This window comes from Glycine max, chromosome 11 (genome assembly GCF_000004515.6).
Source record: "Glycine max cultivar Williams 82 chromosome 11, Glycine_max_v4.0, whole genome shotgun sequence".
Lineage (NCBI taxonomy): Eukaryota > Viridiplantae > Streptophyta > Magnoliopsida > Fabales > Fabaceae > Glycine > Glycine max.
In genome coordinates, this window is record NC_038247.2 from 8,403,910 (window position 1) to 8,424,355 (window position 20,446).

At 32.4% G+C, this 20,446-nt stretch overlaps 2 protein-coding genes and 1 non-coding gene across 4 annotated transcripts; all 3 read left to right on the forward strand.

Annotated features, from left to right (window-relative positions):
- Nucleotides 1-3,248: 3,248 nt before the first annotated feature.
- Nucleotides 3,249-7,275, forward strand: BZIP28 (bZIP transcription factor bZIP28). 2 transcript variants are annotated; one of them, XM_026124291.2, is made up of 5 exons: nt 3,249-3,526; nt 3,605-4,897; nt 4,994-5,126; nt 5,237-5,321; nt 6,756-7,275. In XM_026124291.2, exons 2-5 carry the CDS (start codon nt 3,666-3,668, stop codon nt 6,977-6,979), a joined length of 1,674 nt encoding a protein of 557 aa, XP_025980076.1. In that variant the 5' UTR covers nt 3,249-3,526; nt 3,605-3,665; the 3' UTR covers nt 6,980-7,275. The 2 variants fall into 2 exon arrangements, with proteins under 2 accessions (XP_025980076.1, NP_001237238.2); NM_001250309.2 differs by having other exon boundaries at nt 3,256-3,526; nt 3,630-4,897; nt 6,756-7,258.
- Nucleotides 7,276-12,147: 4,872 nt separating this feature from the next.
- TRNAL-CAA (transfer RNA leucine (anticodon CAA)) lies at nt 12,148-12,231 on the forward strand. The gene has a single exon. It is a non-coding gene; the product is annotated as a tRNA-Leu (tRNA).
- A 1,310-nt stretch (nt 12,232-13,541) lies between these two features.
- On the forward strand, nt 13,542-16,341 carry LOC100786486 (protein PARTING DANCERS). Its single transcript, XM_014763674.3, has 8 exons — nt 13,542-13,783; nt 14,441-14,565; nt 14,655-14,743; nt 14,840-14,935; nt 15,037-15,131; nt 15,203-15,243; nt 15,332-15,415; nt 15,890-16,341. Exons 1-8 carry the CDS (start codon nt 13,687-13,689, stop codon nt 16,037-16,039), a joined length of 777 nt encoding a protein of 258 aa, XP_014619160.2. The 5' UTR covers nt 13,542-13,686; the 3' UTR covers nt 16,040-16,341.
- Nucleotides 16,342-20,446: the final 4,105 nt, after the last annotated feature.

Below are 20,446 nucleotides of genomic sequence, written 5' to 3' on the forward strand. Positions count from 1 at the left end.
TGTGACACCCTCTACCCCTCCCATATATATTAATAAAGGAATAAAAATTCAAATATTAATTAAAAGTATTTTTAAAACATTTTTAAATACAAGCTTTTCAAATGGATAAAAGGCTCACATTCACTTTCTTCTACATCATATTCAAATTTGTCCAAATAAATAATAAAGTCATCTCGACTCAAAGAAAATCATATAAGTCTCATACAATTAATATAGAACCTATATCCTAATGTCACATCCTATCAGAGCGTGGTGTTCCCGTGTCCTCTAGCATGAGGTTCTTCATAGTCATCCACCTATTCATCTGCTCCCCCGAACACAAGTTCAAGATCATCACAGGATCCAAACACAACAACACACAGGGAGTGAGTTATCACATTCCTAGCTAATAGAGAAACAAAACAATTAAATATACATATTATATAAATGAGATACCACTTGCTTAAACATAGCTCACGTAACTTCACCACTTCATCATTCAAAATTCACTTTTCAATTATCAATCACATTACACAAGAATCCCACACTTCGATCAAGATATAATAACACATCAATTAGCAAGCATATGCAATAGTTATGCTAAGACTCAATCCTATATGCAATGTGGTACCATGTCAGTGAAAAACCACCCTGGGGCGCTTAGGAGTACATAACAAGACACACCACACAATGGGTTTGTCAGGTCACTCTCACTAAGTAAGATCATAGGGAGACCAGTCAGGGTCACGATGTTTTGCGAGAATGCTCCAACCATATGAGATCAGCATAGGCTTAAAGGAGCACTCAAACCCGGTGACCCCCAAGGCCTACACTCCGAAGAGTCCGTCAGGGCCTCTCCCTCCTGATTCAGGTCCAACCCCTAAAATAATTTTTGCATGCAGACACTGCTCATGAATTATACAATACCCACGACCTTACACTCGTGTTTTAAACACGTTCAACACAATCGCACTATGATTTAACACTGGCTCCTAAATAGGAAACCTACATTTTCTCTTTAACACTGCGCATCAACGCTTTTCTCAAGATAACACTGGTCGGGTTATTGTACAATTCATAGCTTACAACACAAGTAATTTCACATCAAGTGTTAACTACACACTTATCCACAACTAGAACTCATTCACAATTTCACTTCTCATAGTGTGACAATCCACCATCACATGTTTACACGTATCTCACAAATTAACACATGTTCAACTTTACACTTATACTCAATCTCAATAACAATATTATAATCTCAAAGCAACATATTCTTCTACAATTCATCACATACTCACAATTTGAATCATCATTTCATATCCTCAATATAACAATTTATATAAAACACTATCACAACATTAGGACTAAAACCCCTTAACTAATATTACACAATTATATCAAAATCATAAGTCGAAATATACAAATATCAAGAACACAATTTATCAAGCAATTTTCGTTAGGACATCAATATTTTATTTATAATCATAAAGGAAAAATTGCAATTTAATAAACATCTCAAAATAAAACCCCAATTTAATCCTCTAAGGATCCCTACACATGTTCTCATTAATCCCCAACTGTGAATAACTCATCCCTTACCTCTGAGCGGACTCACGTGTCTTCAGCCAGGGATAGCAACATCTTTAGCGGTTCCCTGAAATTCTTTCAGTTATTCCTCCGACTGCTCCGATAGAATTCCCAAACGTCAGAGAGACGGAGAAGAGATTGAAACCTCCACTTATAATGTCTTCATGCGATTCCTTTTTCTCCCTCCATGAATGTTATCTCGCAAATCCCAACGGTGGAAGCGTGCGGAATTGAATTTCGAACAACATATCCAAATTTCACAATAATCTAACGGTTAACGAAACCGGGATCGTAGTTTTACCAAGACAGCTCTGGGTTTCTGCGGGAAAGAAAAAGACTACAATGCGAAGGGTGTTTCTCTCAGTTCAGAGATGATATCGAAATTCCCAACGGTGAGAATTCTCGGAATTCTGTTGCGAACATGATACTCAAATTTCACGACGATACAACGGTGAACGGGTTCGAGATCGTCGTTTTTCTGAGACTGGTTTGGTGGGCTGCGGGAAAAAGAAAGGGTTTTGAGAGGAGAAGGGGAAAAACGAAAATGAGGCCAAAAGGAGGCAGCTGACTTAACATAACTATTTATACCTAGGGTACTCAGCCTATTATTTGCTCTATATTTATTTATTTTTTTTTTTTACTGAAAAGCTTTTTAAATTTATTTACGAAAAATTGGGATGGTACAGAAATGAACTCTAATAATGGGCTCCACGATTTTGGCCCATGATGTAGAAATATCTCTCTTTTGAATGTCTATTTTATATCTCACTCTTTCCCAATTTTGTGCCACTGATATTGGACAGGGTAGAAAATCCTACACCCAAGATTTATGGTGATGGCAAAATTTCCCGCATAGAATTTTTTTCTTTTTTCAATGCCCACACAACTTGTTTTGTTGTTGTGGTCGTCGTCGATGACGATATATTTATATCTCAACTAGTTATGAAATCGTAAAGAGTATTTTTGTTAAGATCAGACAGAATCATAGGAATGAGAATCTGAACAAATCTTTATGCCCCGTCGATGTCAAATTGGATACTTTTGTTGATTTATGTGAAGATATATACGGGAATTTAAAAATCAAAATCTGGTCTTAAAATTGCAAATTATAGCACGGAATGTAGGAATTGTAGTGGGATTGATTTCTTTCCAAAAAAGAAAAAAAATTGTTTTGTTGAAAAATTGCCCATATCAAATAAAAGAATAAAGGGATAAACAAACAATAGGGTGAGCGGTTTCCTTTTGCGTTGTTTAGCAGCGCGTCGTGAAGCAAAATGAAACGAAAAAAGGAAAAGCATTAGTAACAAAATCTGATTCAATTAGTAATAGATAAATAATTGAATCCTTTGAATAAGTTAATCAAAATCCAATTAGTAAAAATGATCAATTTAATGTTCTTTTAAGCCTTCAAATAGATAGATAATTACTCCGGAACTGTAGACGGACAATAACTTCGAGAGACAAAAAAAAAAAAGAAAAAAAGAAAAAAGGACATTGGATTGGGTAAAGGGTGGCTAAATAAGTTGCGGAGACAAGGCGAAGAAAAACCTGGCGTATGAGAGAACAAATGAGGTCGGAATGAAATTGAAATGCGAACGAAATGCAAATTTGTCCGGAATGAAATTGAAATGCGAACGAAATGCAAAAAATTGTTATTAAATTAAATTCACGCGTACTAGTCATGAAATCCGTGTAATAGTGGATGTAGAGAGAGAAAGAGGCAGAGAGAGGGTTCTTTTCTTCTTCTCGTCCTTCCTTCTTCGTTGTTGCTCTTGTTCTAGAGAGAGAAAGAGAGAGTGAATCTTGGAGAGATAAGCGCCTGCTCCTTCGGCATTTCCGTCAGACAAAGTTAACACTTCCAAGACCGACGTAGCTGCTACTGCTATTATTAATCAATTCAATTCAATTCAATTCGCCTCTTCACCATTCCCTATTGTAGTAGATGAACTCTCCCAAGGTCACCATAACAATTTCATAAGTTCATATCATATTGATAATAATAACTCACTCTTAATTCTTCTTCTTCTTATTACAGTATTTGTTATCATTTGCGCTTGCAGATTTTGATTAGTAGCGGAATTTGAAGGTGAGAGAGAATGGGAGAAAATGAAGAAGCTACGACGACTGACATGTTGCAGAGGCTTCACTTTCTGAAGCAGCCGTTAAACATGGAGCAACTTAGCATCCCGCAATTCAACCCCTCGCAAATGCGCGCGAGGCATCATCATCAGAATCAGAACCAGTTCGACGGTGGGAACAGTAACAAGCGCGCCGGTATACCACCCTCGCACCCACACCAGATCCCACCCATTTCGCCGTACTCTCAGATCCCATTGTCGCGTCAGCACAGCAACATCAACAGCAACAGCAACATTTCCCCTACACCCACCCACACCCGATCACTCTCGCAGCCCTCGTTTTTCTCCCTCGACTCCCTCCCTCCACTTAGCCCCTCTCCCTTCCGTGACTCCTCCTCGACTTCCGTGTCCGAAGCTGCTGACGTGTCCATGGAAGATCGCGACGTGAGTTCTCATTCCCTGTTGCCACCCTCACCTTTCTCCAGAACACTCAACACCAACAACAGTAATTTACCATTACCTCCTCGGAAAGCGCATAGACGCTCTAACAGTGATATTCCGTTTGGGTTTTCCACCGTTTTGCAATCTTCTCCGCCGCTTATCCCTCTTCGGAACCCCGTTTCAGCGAAACCTGCTCAGTTGGTGAAACGGGAAACACCGTGGGACAGGGTTGTTGAGCATAATACTAATACTAATAATAATAATAATGTAGAGGGATCCGGGGAGAAGAAATCTCCTGAAGGGGAAGTGGTGGATGATCTTTTCTCTGCTTACATGAATTTGGATAGCTTTGATGCTTTGAACTCTTCTGGAACCGATGATAAAAATGGAGGCGAAAATCGCGATGATTTGGATAGTAGAGCCAGTGGAACTAAGACCAATGGTGGAGACAGTAGTGATAATGAAGCTGAGAGTAGTGTTAATGAGAGTGGGCATGGAGGGAGTGAGAAGAGGGAAGGGATGAAAAGGAGTGCTGGGGGTGAGATTGCACCAACTACAAGGCACTATAGGAGTGTCTCCATGGATAGTTTCATTGGGAAGTTGAATTTCGGTGACGAGTCGCCGAAGCTGCCTCCTTCGCCGGGGCAGAGAGGTGGTTTGATGTCGCCTGCGGGTGGAATTGATGGGAATTCGGCGGCCTTCAGCTTGGAGTTTGGAAATGGGGAGTTTAGTGGGCCTGAATTGAAGAAAATTATGGCCAATGAAAAGCTTGCGGAGATTGCCTTGACCGATCCAAAGCGTGCGAAAAGGTGTGTTGATGTTATCTTGGCTAGTGACTTACTTACTTACATGTATGGTTGATGTTGCCAGTTGACTGATTGACTTGGTTTTGGGGTCATTTTCAGGATTTTGGCCAACCGGCAATCGGCTGCGCGATCCAAAGAGCGAAAGATGCGGTACATTTCGGAGCTAGAACACAAGGTTCAGACTCTACAGACAGAAGCCACCACACTATCTGCACAGCTTACTCTGTTACAGGTGAGGACTGAGGACCTGTTTGTGTTTTCAATTTATTACTGTGATCATGAGATTGTTTTGTAATTTGATTTGATTTCATTCCTAATTTCCTATCATTTATGCGAACACAGAGAGATTCTGCTGGACTCACTAACCAGAATAGCGAGTTGAAGTTTCGCCTTCAATCTATGGAACAGCAAGCAAAGCTCCGAGATGGTATTTATGTCCTTTAGTTTCGTAGTCTTTCAATTTTTCTCTCCATTTTGTTTTATTGATTTGTGGCTAAAAACTGCTAGGCTTCAATAGTTAATTGTTCACTTATATAGCCTTGGTTGAACTAGTCTTTGCATAGATTATATTTCAATTCAACCTGCATAGTGAGTACTTTCTGCGAAGAGTGTAAGAGTAAGTGCAAACAATTAGCAGTTGGCCTGTAAAGTGGAAACAGTATGCAATTAATGATAAAATTGTACTTGTTTACTTGTATTATACTTAATAGCTGGTAAGCTATTTAATTGCGTGTTTGTGTCATAATAGAAACCTTGCAAGCATGCATAACTGACAACAATACATAAATAGTAGTATATAAAAATTGTTCATATAGCTCCTTCAAGTTGTTGGACTAGATTTTATTTTTATTTTAATTTGGGATATAGTTTATATTAGCTACTCAATTTAATTTTTTAAATTTAATTTTATGTATGAAGACCAGGGCCTTTTACATTATCTCATACTGTCAACTTTATTTTACTGCTTATTACTGATCCGGTGATTGAGAGAGTACTATTAATAAAATATGTTTGGAACCTTTCATATATAAAATTCTATCATGGGTTTTCACCTAACAGTTTAAACTCTTGGGAGAGTTGCTTCTTGATATGATACCAGAACTTTATTATCCAGTGGATAGGAGTTTCGTGCCTGCCACTCTCATTCTTAAACACGGTTCAATTTAGGCATAACTTAAAGCCAACTGCTAATTATCTACATTTCGAACTCAAAGGGGGCTTTGTGCAAGGCCATGTTTCACCGCCTAACTTTTTTGGATAATAATTACTTTATGACAGATCATAGATTAATTTTGCTCAAATCAGTGAAACTTTATGGAATCAACATGATGCTAATTTTGGGGAGTGTTGAGAAATATTGTGTGAGCTGAAACCAAGTCAATTACCTTTTCCTTACACAAGTCATCTGGTATAGTCAAGGCTCAAGATGATAATTAATAAAGCAATCCAGTTATAACATCTGCCTGATATTCCCTTATCTGTACTTGCACCCTTCTACTGAATATGATTATGCATGAATTTCCTTTGCATAGAACTCATTATGTAAAGTTCTTTTGAGAGTTACTGTTTTTGAAAGGGATACATGTTCATCGAGTAGTGACCTTTGTGTATGCATGCTTGTATTTTGTTTTCCTGATGCTTACTCTTTATCTATTTTTTTTATCAGCACTCTATCTATTTAAAAGACATACTTGCCTGCTACATTTTCATATTATTATTAAAAGACATACCTGTCAGTTACATTTTCATGCAGTTATTAGTAGCTGCCATTTGTACCTCTGTAGTAACATTTGGAGACTAGTATGACTTTATCGATTGCTTCCTTCTGACTAATTCTGTGCCCTGTATTTTCTTCGAATAGCTCTAAATGAGGCTCTTACTGCTGAAGTTCAAAGATTAAAGATTGCTACAGCTGAACTAAGTAGCGATTCGCATGGTTCTAGCTGTTTGATTCCTCAACATTCTGTCAACCCTCTGATGTTCCAGCAGCAGCCTCCTTCTGCATCCCAACAAAACATTCATCTTCAACAGCAGCAGCACCGCCAGAATGGTAATGCCAACTCAAATTCTGACTTAAAACAATAGTTTGGGAAGGAGTTCCTGCAGCTGCATGGTTGTTTCTTTATATATTCGCTGCTGATTCATTGCACTCTCGGTTTCGCATATTTACAAAAGGTTTTCCTTAGTTGTTATGGTCTCAAGTTTGATTCGCATTACCTGTCCAGCTCGGACAGAAAGTCCATATACAAGTTCTAATTCCTGTCTTATATCTAGATTATCATAGAGCATATTTAATTTCAGTATATATATTAAATTGTAAGCATTATTTGGACATTTTATGATGACATTTTAGAGAACCTGTTCAACTTTCCTTTTGTAAAGAATGACTATTCTGTTGTGGATCTGTTCCAATTTTCTAATCCGTTCAGAATAATTTAATCAAAAAAATCCAATGCATCACATCGAAGTCAGAAATCAATAATTAAAGGATGAGGACCATACCGACATCTTCTCACGTAATCTACTATTATATCTAGATTAAACTATCATCTAGGTGGCGCAGTTTTAGATATTTGCAAAACAATAATAATAAGTTACTTGTACATGACACTATACAGTGACTCAGGCAGTTATAAATTTTTTTTATCTGATTTTACAATATCTCTAACAGAGAAGTAGAGACTAATTTATCAATATATTGAAATTTATTTAAAGAAATATTTTTTTTATAAAGAAAAAGTGAGTATATAATTGTATCTTTTAAGATTTAATAATAACAACGAAATTTAAACCTAAAATCTCATGTAAATGATCTATAATTTTCATCATTGAGCTGATTTTAGTGGATTATATATTAAGATATTAAAGTTGCAGCATTCTGGGTAAATATCTTTTATCTTTGAGTAATTTTAAGTTTCAAAGATATTAAATATATTTTCTTTATTGTTTGTAATGTAGGAGAAACATTTATATATGGACACATTAAGTTTTGTTATTGGCATTTATATTTTCTGACAAAATAAATGAGGAGATTTCTTGTAAAATGATGAGAAAAAAAGGAGTAGGGGAACAATCTATTTTTGTAGAGTAATATATTTAAATTTTAGAACTAGGGATACCTCATAGCACTGTCTTGAGTAATGAGTATCATCTTTCTTATCTTTGCCTCTTAATTATTTCTGTCTTCATCTCCTATCCCTATCTCGTAATAATTTTCCCGGTCCATGTTTCTTTAATTCTCCTCAAGTGAGGAAGCCCCCGTAATTCCTTTCTTTCAGAAGGCCCTGTAAAATCTTGAAATTGTAATGAATTTAAAAAATGAAATAAAATAAAAGAGGATATTAAATATTGTATATTATATTCCGTTTTAAAAACTAAATTATGAAAAATAAATTAACACATTCAATTTTTAATATACATGGGCATTCGTGGGACGAAAAGTGTGGTCCTCGTCTCCATTTCAAATCTACTTTAAAGTTTTTTTTCGTCATTATTTTATGGGAGAACAATTTCCCAACTGGAGATTTTACATAGAATAGTCTCCTCGAAAATTATTAAATGGCAGAGAAAATTGTCATTTTTATTTATAATGTTCTTTGCCTTTATTTTTTCTTTTTTGAAATCCACAGTGGACAAAAGTTTAAATAATTAAGATTGGATATTAATTTTTATTTTAATATATATAATAAATTTTTTAAGTGGGCTTTGAGGCTTGAACAACCTTTAAAGTTTCAAAACATGCTATTGATTTTTTAGATGGTGGGAATGATTTTATGAAATTTATTTTTATTTCTATGTATCTTATTTTTTTGAAGTGGATATTTTATTTTTAAATTCCTGTTTCCCTATTAACAAAACCATATGGCACTTATGAAAGGGTATGGATTTAAACATTTAGTTAGTCTAGAGTGAGAAAGTATATTTTATGAACGTAAAATGTAGTGACAGCCGTTGCTTAGAAAAAACAGAGGTTGAAACTTGAAATTGCATTTTGAGTAATAAAATACATACAACCGTTAAAATTTCAAGTCTTTTTTTAATTATAAATTTATTAAAATTTTAACCATCAAAATAGCAAAACGTAGTATCAAAAGCACTCTTAATATTTCACAATTTTTCTCTTCCTCTAATATTTGAAATTGCATTTTTTTAAGTAATAAAATACATAAACTGTTAAATTTTTAAGTCTTTTTTAAATTATAAAGTTATTAAAATTTTAACCATTAAAATAGAAAATCGTAATATCAAAAGCACTCTTAATATTTCACAATTTTTCTTTTCCTCTAATAGTTGCTTTCACCACTTTGACGCTTCGATAAACTAGTCAAAGATTCAAAGAACTCAACAATGGTTGCTTACCAAGTTTTCCGACGCACGCACTAAAAAAATGACTCGGTAAAATTTAGAGGTAATCTTCAAGAAGTTAACAAACTTCTATGAGCACCAAACAAAAAAGAATAAGGTTTTAGCAATAACTTTTTCCTACCAATCAAATTATTGTATTAAAAAATAAACTCATACAATATAAACATGCTTTATTTAAGCTTATATCTTATTAGTATTTATATTTTTTATTTTTACCCATAATACTTAATAAAACTTCTTAATTATCGTGTTCTTTGATATTAAAATATTTTTTCATAAAAAATATTTTAATATTACACGATTTTTAAAAAAAACGAGGTTTAAGTAAAAAAAAATCAGAATTCAAGTTTAACTGAAAAATCTAAAGTTATTAAATTACTTAAAAAATATATTTTGTCTGGAAAATAAAAAAGTATATACTAAATCAAATAAATATGGCATATTCAATAGTCAATTATCAAACATTTATTATACAATTTTTTTAGGAGAAATATAGTTATATCATTTCATTCATGATTGAAGAAACAATACAAGAGGGAATATGATTAAACTCATGAGAACTAACATAAAACCTTGAGATTCTTGTTAAGTTGTGAGTCACAAGATTAACTTATCTCTTTACAAAACTCACCCAGAATTTGGAATTGTGGAGCCTAATTGTCTACATTTATTCATCAAGATATTAAAATCAGAGGAACCTTTGGAGCAGCTGTTAAAATTGTCAGTCACGACCTTGCAATCAGATTCTATTATGACGTTTGAAAGCTGGAGATTTTGCAGCCAGAGAAAGGTATTAACAAGCGCCCATGCGGCCATGCTTCAGCTTCTCTTGGAGTAGGTAAGCCATTGAAAGTGGAGGAGTTAGGCTTAATGAAGTTACCTTTGTTGTCTCTCAAGCACATAGCAATGCCAAAAGATTTTGCTTCTTGAAAAAGTGCAGATCAGTGTTGCATTTCATGAATCCACTTGGAGGAGGGTTCCAATTCGTGCCATGACAAGTTTCTGGAGATTACAGCGTGTGCTTGGACCAGCAGGTGGCATTATTTCTCCATTCAGAATATTGCTGCCACGTTAAAGTGAATGCAGTTGTTGACTGGATTAAATTTTCATCCCAAAGCTTTGCATTCCTTGACTTCCAGATACACCATAATACGATCCTAATACGAGTAGCTGAATCCACTTACTGCATAAGTTTGAACATAAAATCATGGAAACTTTCAGCATTGGTCCAACATTTATTATACAATAAGTTACATATCAATTTAAACTAAAAATTAACTTTTAACTTTTAACCAAATTTTCAGCTTGAAATAAACATATTAATTATTTTTGTCAAACATAACCTAAAACCAACATGTTTTATTCCATGTAGGAATGGATCTAGAAGTGAATGTCATATTTTTTTTTACATAATTATTTAAATATTTAATTTATAATAAATAATTATTTAATAAATAATAAACTTAAAAAAATTATGAATAAAATTGGAGATATGATCTGCTACTAAAAAAATTTAAGTAAATATTAACTCAAAAATCTATTTTTCTTTGTTTGTATTTTGTTAAATTTGTTTCATATGTATACAAAAGAGTCCTAAGGGAGGGGAGCTGCTTACCCCTTAGATCCGTGCCTGAATTTTCAAGTGTAAAAAAACTCAAATTTTTTAACAAGAAATCTTAAGTTTGGTTGTAAAAAATATATGTATGAAAAAAAAAATGTTTAGAAGATTTCCACTTCAACAATTGTACTTTGTAGATCTATCTCTCAAGTCTCATCTATCAGGTGACTGAAGTTAGCAGTCAGATACCGAAAAAGCTAAATTGAATTGCCGTAAACTATTCTCTTACCCAAAAAAAAAATCTCTAGAAACCTCAAAGGTATACAAAAAGATAAATCAGACTGGACCCTCTCTTTTATAGACCATTTAGGTTTATTTATTTATTTTTGGTGTTTGTCAAAAGTATTTCAATTTTCAGGTATAAAGCATTTTCCATTTATATGATTAGGAATTGAAACCGGATCAACATGCTCAATAGACAATTATCTATCAGCTATGTGAATTGTGTTGGTCTTGTATCTTGTAGTTGCAACGTCATATACCGAGGTAAAAAGTATACTGTTTCAATGTAATTAATCTAAGCTAACTTTTTCCCTACATATCAGAATCAGATGGTTTCTTAAATATACTGAAGCTAATATGAGTTGAGTCATTATTCATTTTTCTTATATTATGACATTTAATTGAACCTAAAAAATTGGGACGTTTAATTAATAGCATATCCCTAAGTATGATTAAAATTTTGAGCTTGGTATTTTGTACTAGTCATACTAGTTATTTTCCTCTAAATTTTGGTAAAGAATAAAGTGTTACTGCCTTTAAATTATTTTTTAACCAATAAATTAAACTTTAATTAAGTGATTTATATATATTTATATTAATTATATGATATAAGTATTTTTTACATTTTTATGATAATTAATTATAATAATAAATTTTATTTGCTGGATTTTTCACTTAACACACAGATTAAAATACTAGTTTTTAATAATTTTTTAAGGTTTACGACTTTTCTCAGATAACAAATTTGTGCTCTGATTAAATTTTCATTTAAATTTGAAATTTATTCTTATTTCCTATTATGGAAAATATTTTTTTTAATCTTTAATTAAAAAAATTCATTCCTAATTTATTATTATTATTTAAGTACCTGTTTAAAATTGAGTTTTCACGAAAATAATAAAAATAAGAGTCAAATAATGAAGATAATCGTTCAAATTGTAAAGGTAATAAAGGGATGGCTACGTAATTACTGAAAAGAAACAAAAGAAAATGTAGATGGTGAAAACCATTTTAATTACTAGACAAAATTTGAATGATAAATACACAAGTCAGGATGGCCGAGTGGTCTAAGGCGCCAGACTCAAGTTCTGGTCCTCGTGAGAGGGCGTGGGTTCAAATCCCACTTCTGACATAAACTTTTGAATTTTTTTCATATTTGATTTACTTGCATTGAAGAACAATGCGAATGGTTCTGAACTCTGAAGCGTACGAGGGTCGGGTTCCTATATTTATTTCCTTTTATGTCCCATTCTTCCTCTATATATATTTGCTGAATTGTTTGTTTTTCTTGCAAAAATTGTTGCGTATCATGACAAATGTCTTTTTTCTAGTGTGCAAAAGCTAGTTGTTCAAGAGATAGAATTTCTTTCTTTAGCTCTGAAAATATTTTGCTTAGCTTGTAAATGTTTTCCTTCAATATATATTAGGATAAACTGAGTCCGATGCTATTCTACTTTTAACGCTACTAATGCCCTATTCATTGACGTGGTTTTCTATCACAAATCTTAAAAAACTTATCAGCATTTTCTCCATTATAAGATATTTCCTTCTTCTTCTTCTTCTTCTTCTTTTTTTTCTTTTCTGTTTCCAACACATACCAAATCAATTGGCAAGTTAGATATGAATAATTTCCGTAGAGTCTAGCAAATAAGTGCGTTTTTTATAAGGGAGCAAATAAGTGTGTTAAAATATTAAGAAATATTTTATACATTATATCAAATATCTTTAATTAATTAAAAAAATTAAATTAATATAATATACTTTTTGTTTTTGTTTTTTTTATGTTCTTACAATGTTAAGGTGTACTTATTTTTTTTTTAAAGGCATGCAATTATTATTATTTACGCCAAGTTTAATTGAAGGAAGAAAAATAATTTAAGGATCAATTAAAATAAATTAAAGTTTAAAGTAGTTGTCTGTAAGTAAAGTGCAAGAATCAATTAAGACTAAACTACAGTTTGAAACGTCTATTTATAAAAGAAATAAAATTTAAGAGAATTAAATATTCCTTTTCTTAAAATAATTTTAATTAATTAATAGTATAAAATATTTATATTAACAAAGTATAAAAAATATATTCCATTTTATTAGTGGAATGTGTTTATTACTTCTCTAAGATGCATGCAAACTCTAAAGACAACTCACAGCATTTTTTTAATACGTAATCTACTATTAGTCAAAATTTATTCAAAAATAATTATGAGAAAAAATTATTAAATAAAAATGAGAATTACATAGTTTTATATTTTTTTATTAACAATAAAAAGTATGTTCGTTAAAGGGTGATGCACTAACATTTTTCGAATACACTCATTTGAATATGGAAATAAAAGTATATATATAATAATATAAATTGGTTGATATTCTTGGCGGGAAACATGCAAACTGCGATCCAACTCTTATCACCGCCTCGTTCGCTCTGATTTCTGGGGCCGTAACCACCGCGTCGGTATGACTCTCTTCTCCACTCTTTCGTTCGCCATTTGAATTCTTCGGGAGAGGGAAATAAATCAATCACGTTTCGAAAACAGACTAAGAGCTTCTTCGATCTTCTCCATTCACAGTTCTCTCCGCAATTGATTCACATATGGATATATCCCTCCGAGATTCAACAACTTCGCATTCCACCTTCTCCGGAAGCAATGTTTCTTCATTAACGGAAAACAATTTTATTGCTGCTGCTGGTATTCGATCTATTTGTTCAAATCGTAAATCGCATTTATCATCGATGATGCGGAATTGATCTCATACTTTCTGATGCTGTTCAATACTAATTTGAAGCAGAGGTTCATGCTATTGTATCTCTATTTTTCCTTTGAGATCTATCTGCTTTCTACTTAGGGAAGAAGAAAAGGAGCAAAAAACTTACGTCCTTCATAGGTAGAAGTAGAAGAATATTTTAAAAATCATTATAGAATTTCGTTTTTGAGGGAGAGGGATCTATTGCTTCTATTCCCTGTTAGACGTCGATTTTAATTCTTCTTTGAATATGATGATATTCTTGTTTTCAAGTATGGTTTTGATAGGATTGGAGGATGAAGTGGTTGTTTGATGCTTAATTTTGAGCATATTTTAGGAAAATTGTTGTAAAGAGAACTATTCTCATCCATCAGATTGATCCTAGGATCTGGTAAAGCGTACGTGCGGAATTTGGTTATCCACTTAAAACCACCAATTAATTTATTGAAGAAACTTTGCAGTAATGCTTTTGATTCTGATCTTGATGCGTTGACTTTTAGATATGTTGTTCGTGCGTTTAAATTTTTTATCACTACAAAATGTATTCATTCTCTTATTTAACTTTTTTAGAATTATGAGGCCATTGTTACGTACTGTTGTAGTTACAGCTGGAGTCTGCCTGATGAGAAATGCATGGAAAGAGGACCAACATCCATCGTTCATCAATTTTATCTCCACTTTCCTCTCTGCTAATTCCTTTCGCCTAAATTTTGTCCCAATCGCCCCGGTAATTGGCAGTTTGTGTTTTTTTCCCCTGTTTTTTTTGTTCCTTTCAGATAGTGGTTCAACGTTGAAATATGAGGAGTTTCCTTGTAGGATTTTATATTCAATTGTGGGGGTTTGTCTGTGGCCTTCATTTTTGTGACAAACTGGGACTGCAACAATGTTGCTCCAATCTTCAACAGGTACTAGGCTGCTGTTATGGAGTCATTGACTGGGAGTATGCATGTTTGAGTGGTTAGTTATGAGTTTTAATGTTAGATTTTAATTTTCTCATTCAGAGTTAAGAAACTGAAGATGCAATTTGCACGTTTTTACGTGGTTATCACACTCCCGGCAAAAGAGCAATTTGATTCACTTATTCAGTCATATTTCAAGTGAGTTTTGTTTCTTTCTTACTTGTGTTCTGATTGATTGATATGATTTGCCATGTATGACTTGAATAATGAAAGAATAAGGATCATGTTTATGGATGAAGATTTGGGATGGTGATTGGCAAGCCTACATTTGTGCCAGTTCAGGACTCAGAGATGGGGTTTGAAAAGATGGTAAAAATAGCTCATTCTTCTGGAGGTAGAACCAGAAACTTCAAACTAAAATTAATTTGTTCCAATTCATATTTCTCATTCTCCATCTAATTGCAGTATACAAGCAGGAGAGAATTGGGGAAAAATTGAAAGCTGAGGTCAGTTGATTGATTCTACATTCATATATATGTCCCTTCAGAAATGAAAATAACATGTTGATGTACGAATTTTGTTATGGTTTTGAAGAGGAAGCAGTTAGTGCAAGGAATGAACTTTTACCTTAAGGTGCTTACATCCATCCCAGGCATTGACAATCACGATGCAAATTCGGTAAATTCCTCTATTATGAGGCAACTACTCCATATTAGTTTTCCCTATTTTTCCGTGTTTCCACCCAAAGTTGCTAAATCCCAGGATTCTTGATCATATAGGTGTTTAAAACTCGTTAAGGTAGTATAAGAGGAAGGATCAAGTTACAAGAGTAAATTTAAGTATACATATATATATATATATATATATATATATATATAAAAGTTAAGTTTCATCTTCATCATTCATTTTCTTAGAATTGCTCTTGGTGTAACTTGATTTCTCCTCTCTCTATATATTGTGCATTCGTTTTGTACATTTACTGATAATTGCCCTCGTGACAAAGTTTTGAGTTTGATGCTATATTAGGCTCGTGCAACTCGTCCTATTTATTGGGATAGTATACCACATAATAATATTTTTGTCACATGCGAAACCCTGGTAGCCATGCCTATGTAGCTTGAGTTATTCTGTTATTCTGATCGCTCAATTCAGCTTAGTCAAGCTATTGGTTCTGTCCAAGCAATTGCCAAGGCGTCAAAAGAGCAAATTCTAGAGAACACAGATCTTTCTACTGACAAGGCAGAGATGGTTTCAAGGTTTCTCAGGGACCCAAAGTTTTACTTGTGTCCCAAGATCAACTGATGACAGACAGAGTAACAATGGAATCCAGGTTGGAGTTGTTTTTGCCCAAATAAAATAAGCAGCTCTTTTGCACAGTTTTAACATGGGATCTTTGTTAATTTCTTTATAAAATAGTACTCGTAGTTCCAATTTTTATCGACTGACAAACATCACGAGTTAGAAAGCACCATATCGTTTTGTTTACGATGATGACAAGCAGTTTTAGGCTCTTGGTCTTAGATTTTGGTTTGAAGTATAAATTGATGATAGACGGAAGCTTTAGCCCGTTAGTGTTATGAACTGAACTGTATTTAAATATCAAGAATATCACCCAACAAAAGGAATCAACAAACGTACTTCAATGAGATGACATCCAAACCCATCCCAGCCTCGTGGTCTGATGGTTATATATATTATGAGAAGTTGATTTGTAGACTTATTCTAGAGTTACATATACTATCATTTAGACTGCGATTTTTTTACGTGAGTTTGTCATGTCACAATTAGCAACTATCATTATTCATGTAATTTTGTTAATTTTTTTAGTTATGTTTTTATTCCTATAAATAGGATTTTTTTTCTCAATAATTTGATTTGAACCTATGTTTTGATGATTTGAAAAAATATTTGTAAACCTTATAGTCAGAGAGGAATTGAGTGAATTTATAAGATTAATATAACATTGAAGAGAGAATAAGAGATTATAAATTCAACTCTTTCTATTAATAAAAAAAATTAATAATTAACATTTATCGATAAAAAATGAGAAAAATTAAATTTCTACAAATAAAAAGAAATTATTAAACAATCAATTTTAAGATAACATTTAATCATATTTTTTAATTTTAAAAAAAGTTAATAAAGTGTCATGAAATAATCAATCTTCATGTAACAACTATATTTTTTAAAATACAAAACAATTAATGTCATACGAAGACGAATTAGGACCATATAGTCTTCCAAGTCATTTAATAATTTCTTATAAATTGGGATAAGTTAGCTTTTAATTATCAAAATTAAGTTATTGGCTTTTGATCTCATTTATGAAAATGTTATATGTGATCCTTTGTCAGCTTGATTTAAAAACGACTCATCTTTGTCAATGAACAATTTATAAACACTCTTACTGATCATGGTGACAACTCACTTGTACTTTTAGCGTACAGAAAAGAAAAAAGAAAAAAAAAACTCCTTAAAGCCCTAAAAGGTAACTAATAACAGAAAGTGATAATGGAGTAAAATGTTTGGAAAATAGTTTTTTCTGTAAATATTACTAACAAGATAACATGAACAAATCACTTCTGCAAAGAAATAATCGGTAAATATCTTTTGACACGCAGATAATCCTTTATAGTTCATTTTTCCAGTTATCATTTATTTATTTACCTTTTTATTTTGGATCACATTTTTCCAGGTAAATTGGACCCTAAATGAAAAGTATGAAAAATGTATTCCATAATTGTAAATAATCTTAAACAAAGTAGAAAGCTGACTAGCAACATGTACGGATGGCAATCAAGTTAAAATGCTTCTATCCATGTCATAGTTTTGAAAATGTTCCATTAATTCTTCTGAAGTGCTAATTTGGGACAGACATCTAGCAATGCACTTGAAGCAATACACCTCATGCTATTATGATACTGAAAATATTAAGGATACTGATTGATGCTTCGTTTTGGTCTGCAGATCCATTTATATCTTTTCTCTTCTTTGATGAGGGGGATTGCTTTGAATTTTGCTTCCGTTTATTTTTATGTTGAAGAACAATTGTTCTAAAAGACTGGAACCAGTCATGAAGATTGATAAGATCTCCATGTTCTTGAGCCAGAGAATACCTGTAAGTAAAGAAAGAAAAATATTAACATCAACTCAAACCTACAAGTAGAATTTTAATGCTGATCTGATTGGAGCCATGTTTGCTATTGAATTAGCTTATATTAAAGGTTGGTATAATCTTTGGTTTGTTAGTGATTCTCAATTGGTGGTTGCAGCCTTCAAAAAGCATTGTTCCTTAAGCTTTCTAATAGATAGACTAACTGTCTAATTCTCACACAAAAGATGAATGTTAGTGTTTCTCATATGTGCAGAGAAGGCAACACCTGTGCAGATAGGTTTGTCTTTCATGGTCTTAGTGTATAGAATTTTGTTTGGTGGGCTCTTCCTCCTTCTTTCATTAGGGAAGATTTTTTAGAAATAGGTTAGGTCTTCCTAACTATAGGCTCTCATAGCTTTTTGGTTTTATCTCATGGATTTTGGTTGATGTCCCCCATGCTAGTTATTTCTTTTCCTCTTTTTTTATATATATAATCTTGCAGTGCGGCAGAGTCTAGGTTGGGGCAGGGGTGCCAAATCGTTGGGATGTCAGCCCCTACTTTGTCACCTCTGCACACCCTTTTCAAAAACAAAAAAAAAACAAGTAGAAACTTAAAGCTAAACAAAAGAAAAATTTCAGAGCTCCATTCTTATTATAGAAGCCTACTATTTATTTATATTCAAGATAGGTCGAACATGTTGATCAAATGTCAGCCACCAAGTACTAAGCAAGGCTTAGGAATATGAGTAAGAAGGAATAACATTGATTGAACTTGGGAATCTTTGTACTCCCACCCTCCCAAGAAAGAAAAGTAACAACCTTTTGGCATTTAAAATGAAGAAATAATTCCTTTTTGGGTATATAAATGTTTAAGATTAAGAGGGGGGATTGCCCCATACTGAGGTTAGGGCATGCTTTATACAGGGCGATCCATTGCATGAGGCTCTCACTAGGTGGGCGGTTTGGGAAGGGTAGATGTATGCAACCTTACCCCCGCAAGCAGAGATGTTTCCAAGATTTGAACCCGTGACATCCGGTTACAAAGCAACAACCTTAATGTTGCGCCAAGGATCACCCTTGTTAGTTGTTACGACATAAGAGAGATAATTTATTACCAATTTACCATAATAAGCAAATAAAAGAATGAAATTGAGTAACCAAAACACAGAACAAAGAGAAACACTTATAAAAGAGGATAATACTAGAAAGATTCAGAAAGTATGCAAGTTGAGATAATTCTTACTCATCCACATTAGTGAAACTGTAGAGCATAAAGTATATTCAATATTTGTATGGTTCTTTGACATATAGCAGGGGATACACTAGAATTTAGGATTTATTTATACCAATGAATTTAAGATAAATACAAGTCTAGTACAACTAAAAGCAAATCCAACCAAACAATAGTTAAGCTATTAAAAAGATGGAAATAGAGTGGTATAAAATAAAGGGTAAAAATAAGATAAATAACTAAATTAAACTTTTTAAAAGATAAAAAATTAAAGCGAACAAAAAAATAAAAGATCAAATAGTTCATTATGCCTAAAATAAAATAATATATAGGGGAAAAAATGAAAAAGTTGAATTTCCTTATTAAATAATATTTATTATTATATCCAATTAGACAATTATAATGAATTCATCTACAATGATAATAGATAAATATAATAAAAAATGTCTGATAGACACTCAATGTGCTAACACCTGAAAAGAGAGTAAAAAAAAAAGAAAAAAATAATAGATATGATAGGATTTATAAGGAAATAAGAAAAAAGATGAAAAAAATAAGATGTATTAATAGGATGTTTAAAATAAATGGTAATTTGTGTATCATTAATTCATTTTCATAAATTTATTTTTTAAAATAATTTATACACACAAATAACCGTTACTATAGACTAATCATTCTATTAGCAAAGGTTATGTAAAAATTAAATATTGTTATAGTATCTCCATATATCAGGTAGGCTACAAAATATATTTATAAAAAAATAATCACAGTAAAAAAAAATATATCTTTCATAGAATAAGGATATTTTGATAATTGTATCATATATTTATGTGAAAATATAATGTGGACCAAATAAATGTTTTGATTATCTTTGAGAATATCAAAAACTCAATAGTAAATTTTAATTATTAATTAAACATAACTTTTTAAAAATATTTACTTATATAGGAATGTCAATTCTATCATTATATTTTTGGAAAAATGATTCTCAAAAATAGAATTAGATATCCTAAAACAAATGCCTAAAAAAAGGAAAACAAATTTGTTTTAGGCAGGATTTAGTTTCAATTTTTTTAAAGATATTAAATGGAATAATATGTCATTCTTTTTTAGCAAAATATGTCATTTTCAAAATATCAAACTGAGATATACAGTAAAAATATTAGGGTATATTTGGTAGCTAAGATAACTATTATCTCCTCTGGTAATCAATCATTTCTAACCTGAACTTCAAGGTCATTTTCTCAATAATTTTTTTAAATTTAACAAATCTATTTTATTGGTATATACACAAGTAATGAAGATTTCCTTCTAAAGGCATTGCGTGAAAAGGAAGAGAGGGAGGGGGATCTTGAAAATATTTTTTATTAACTGATAAAAAATA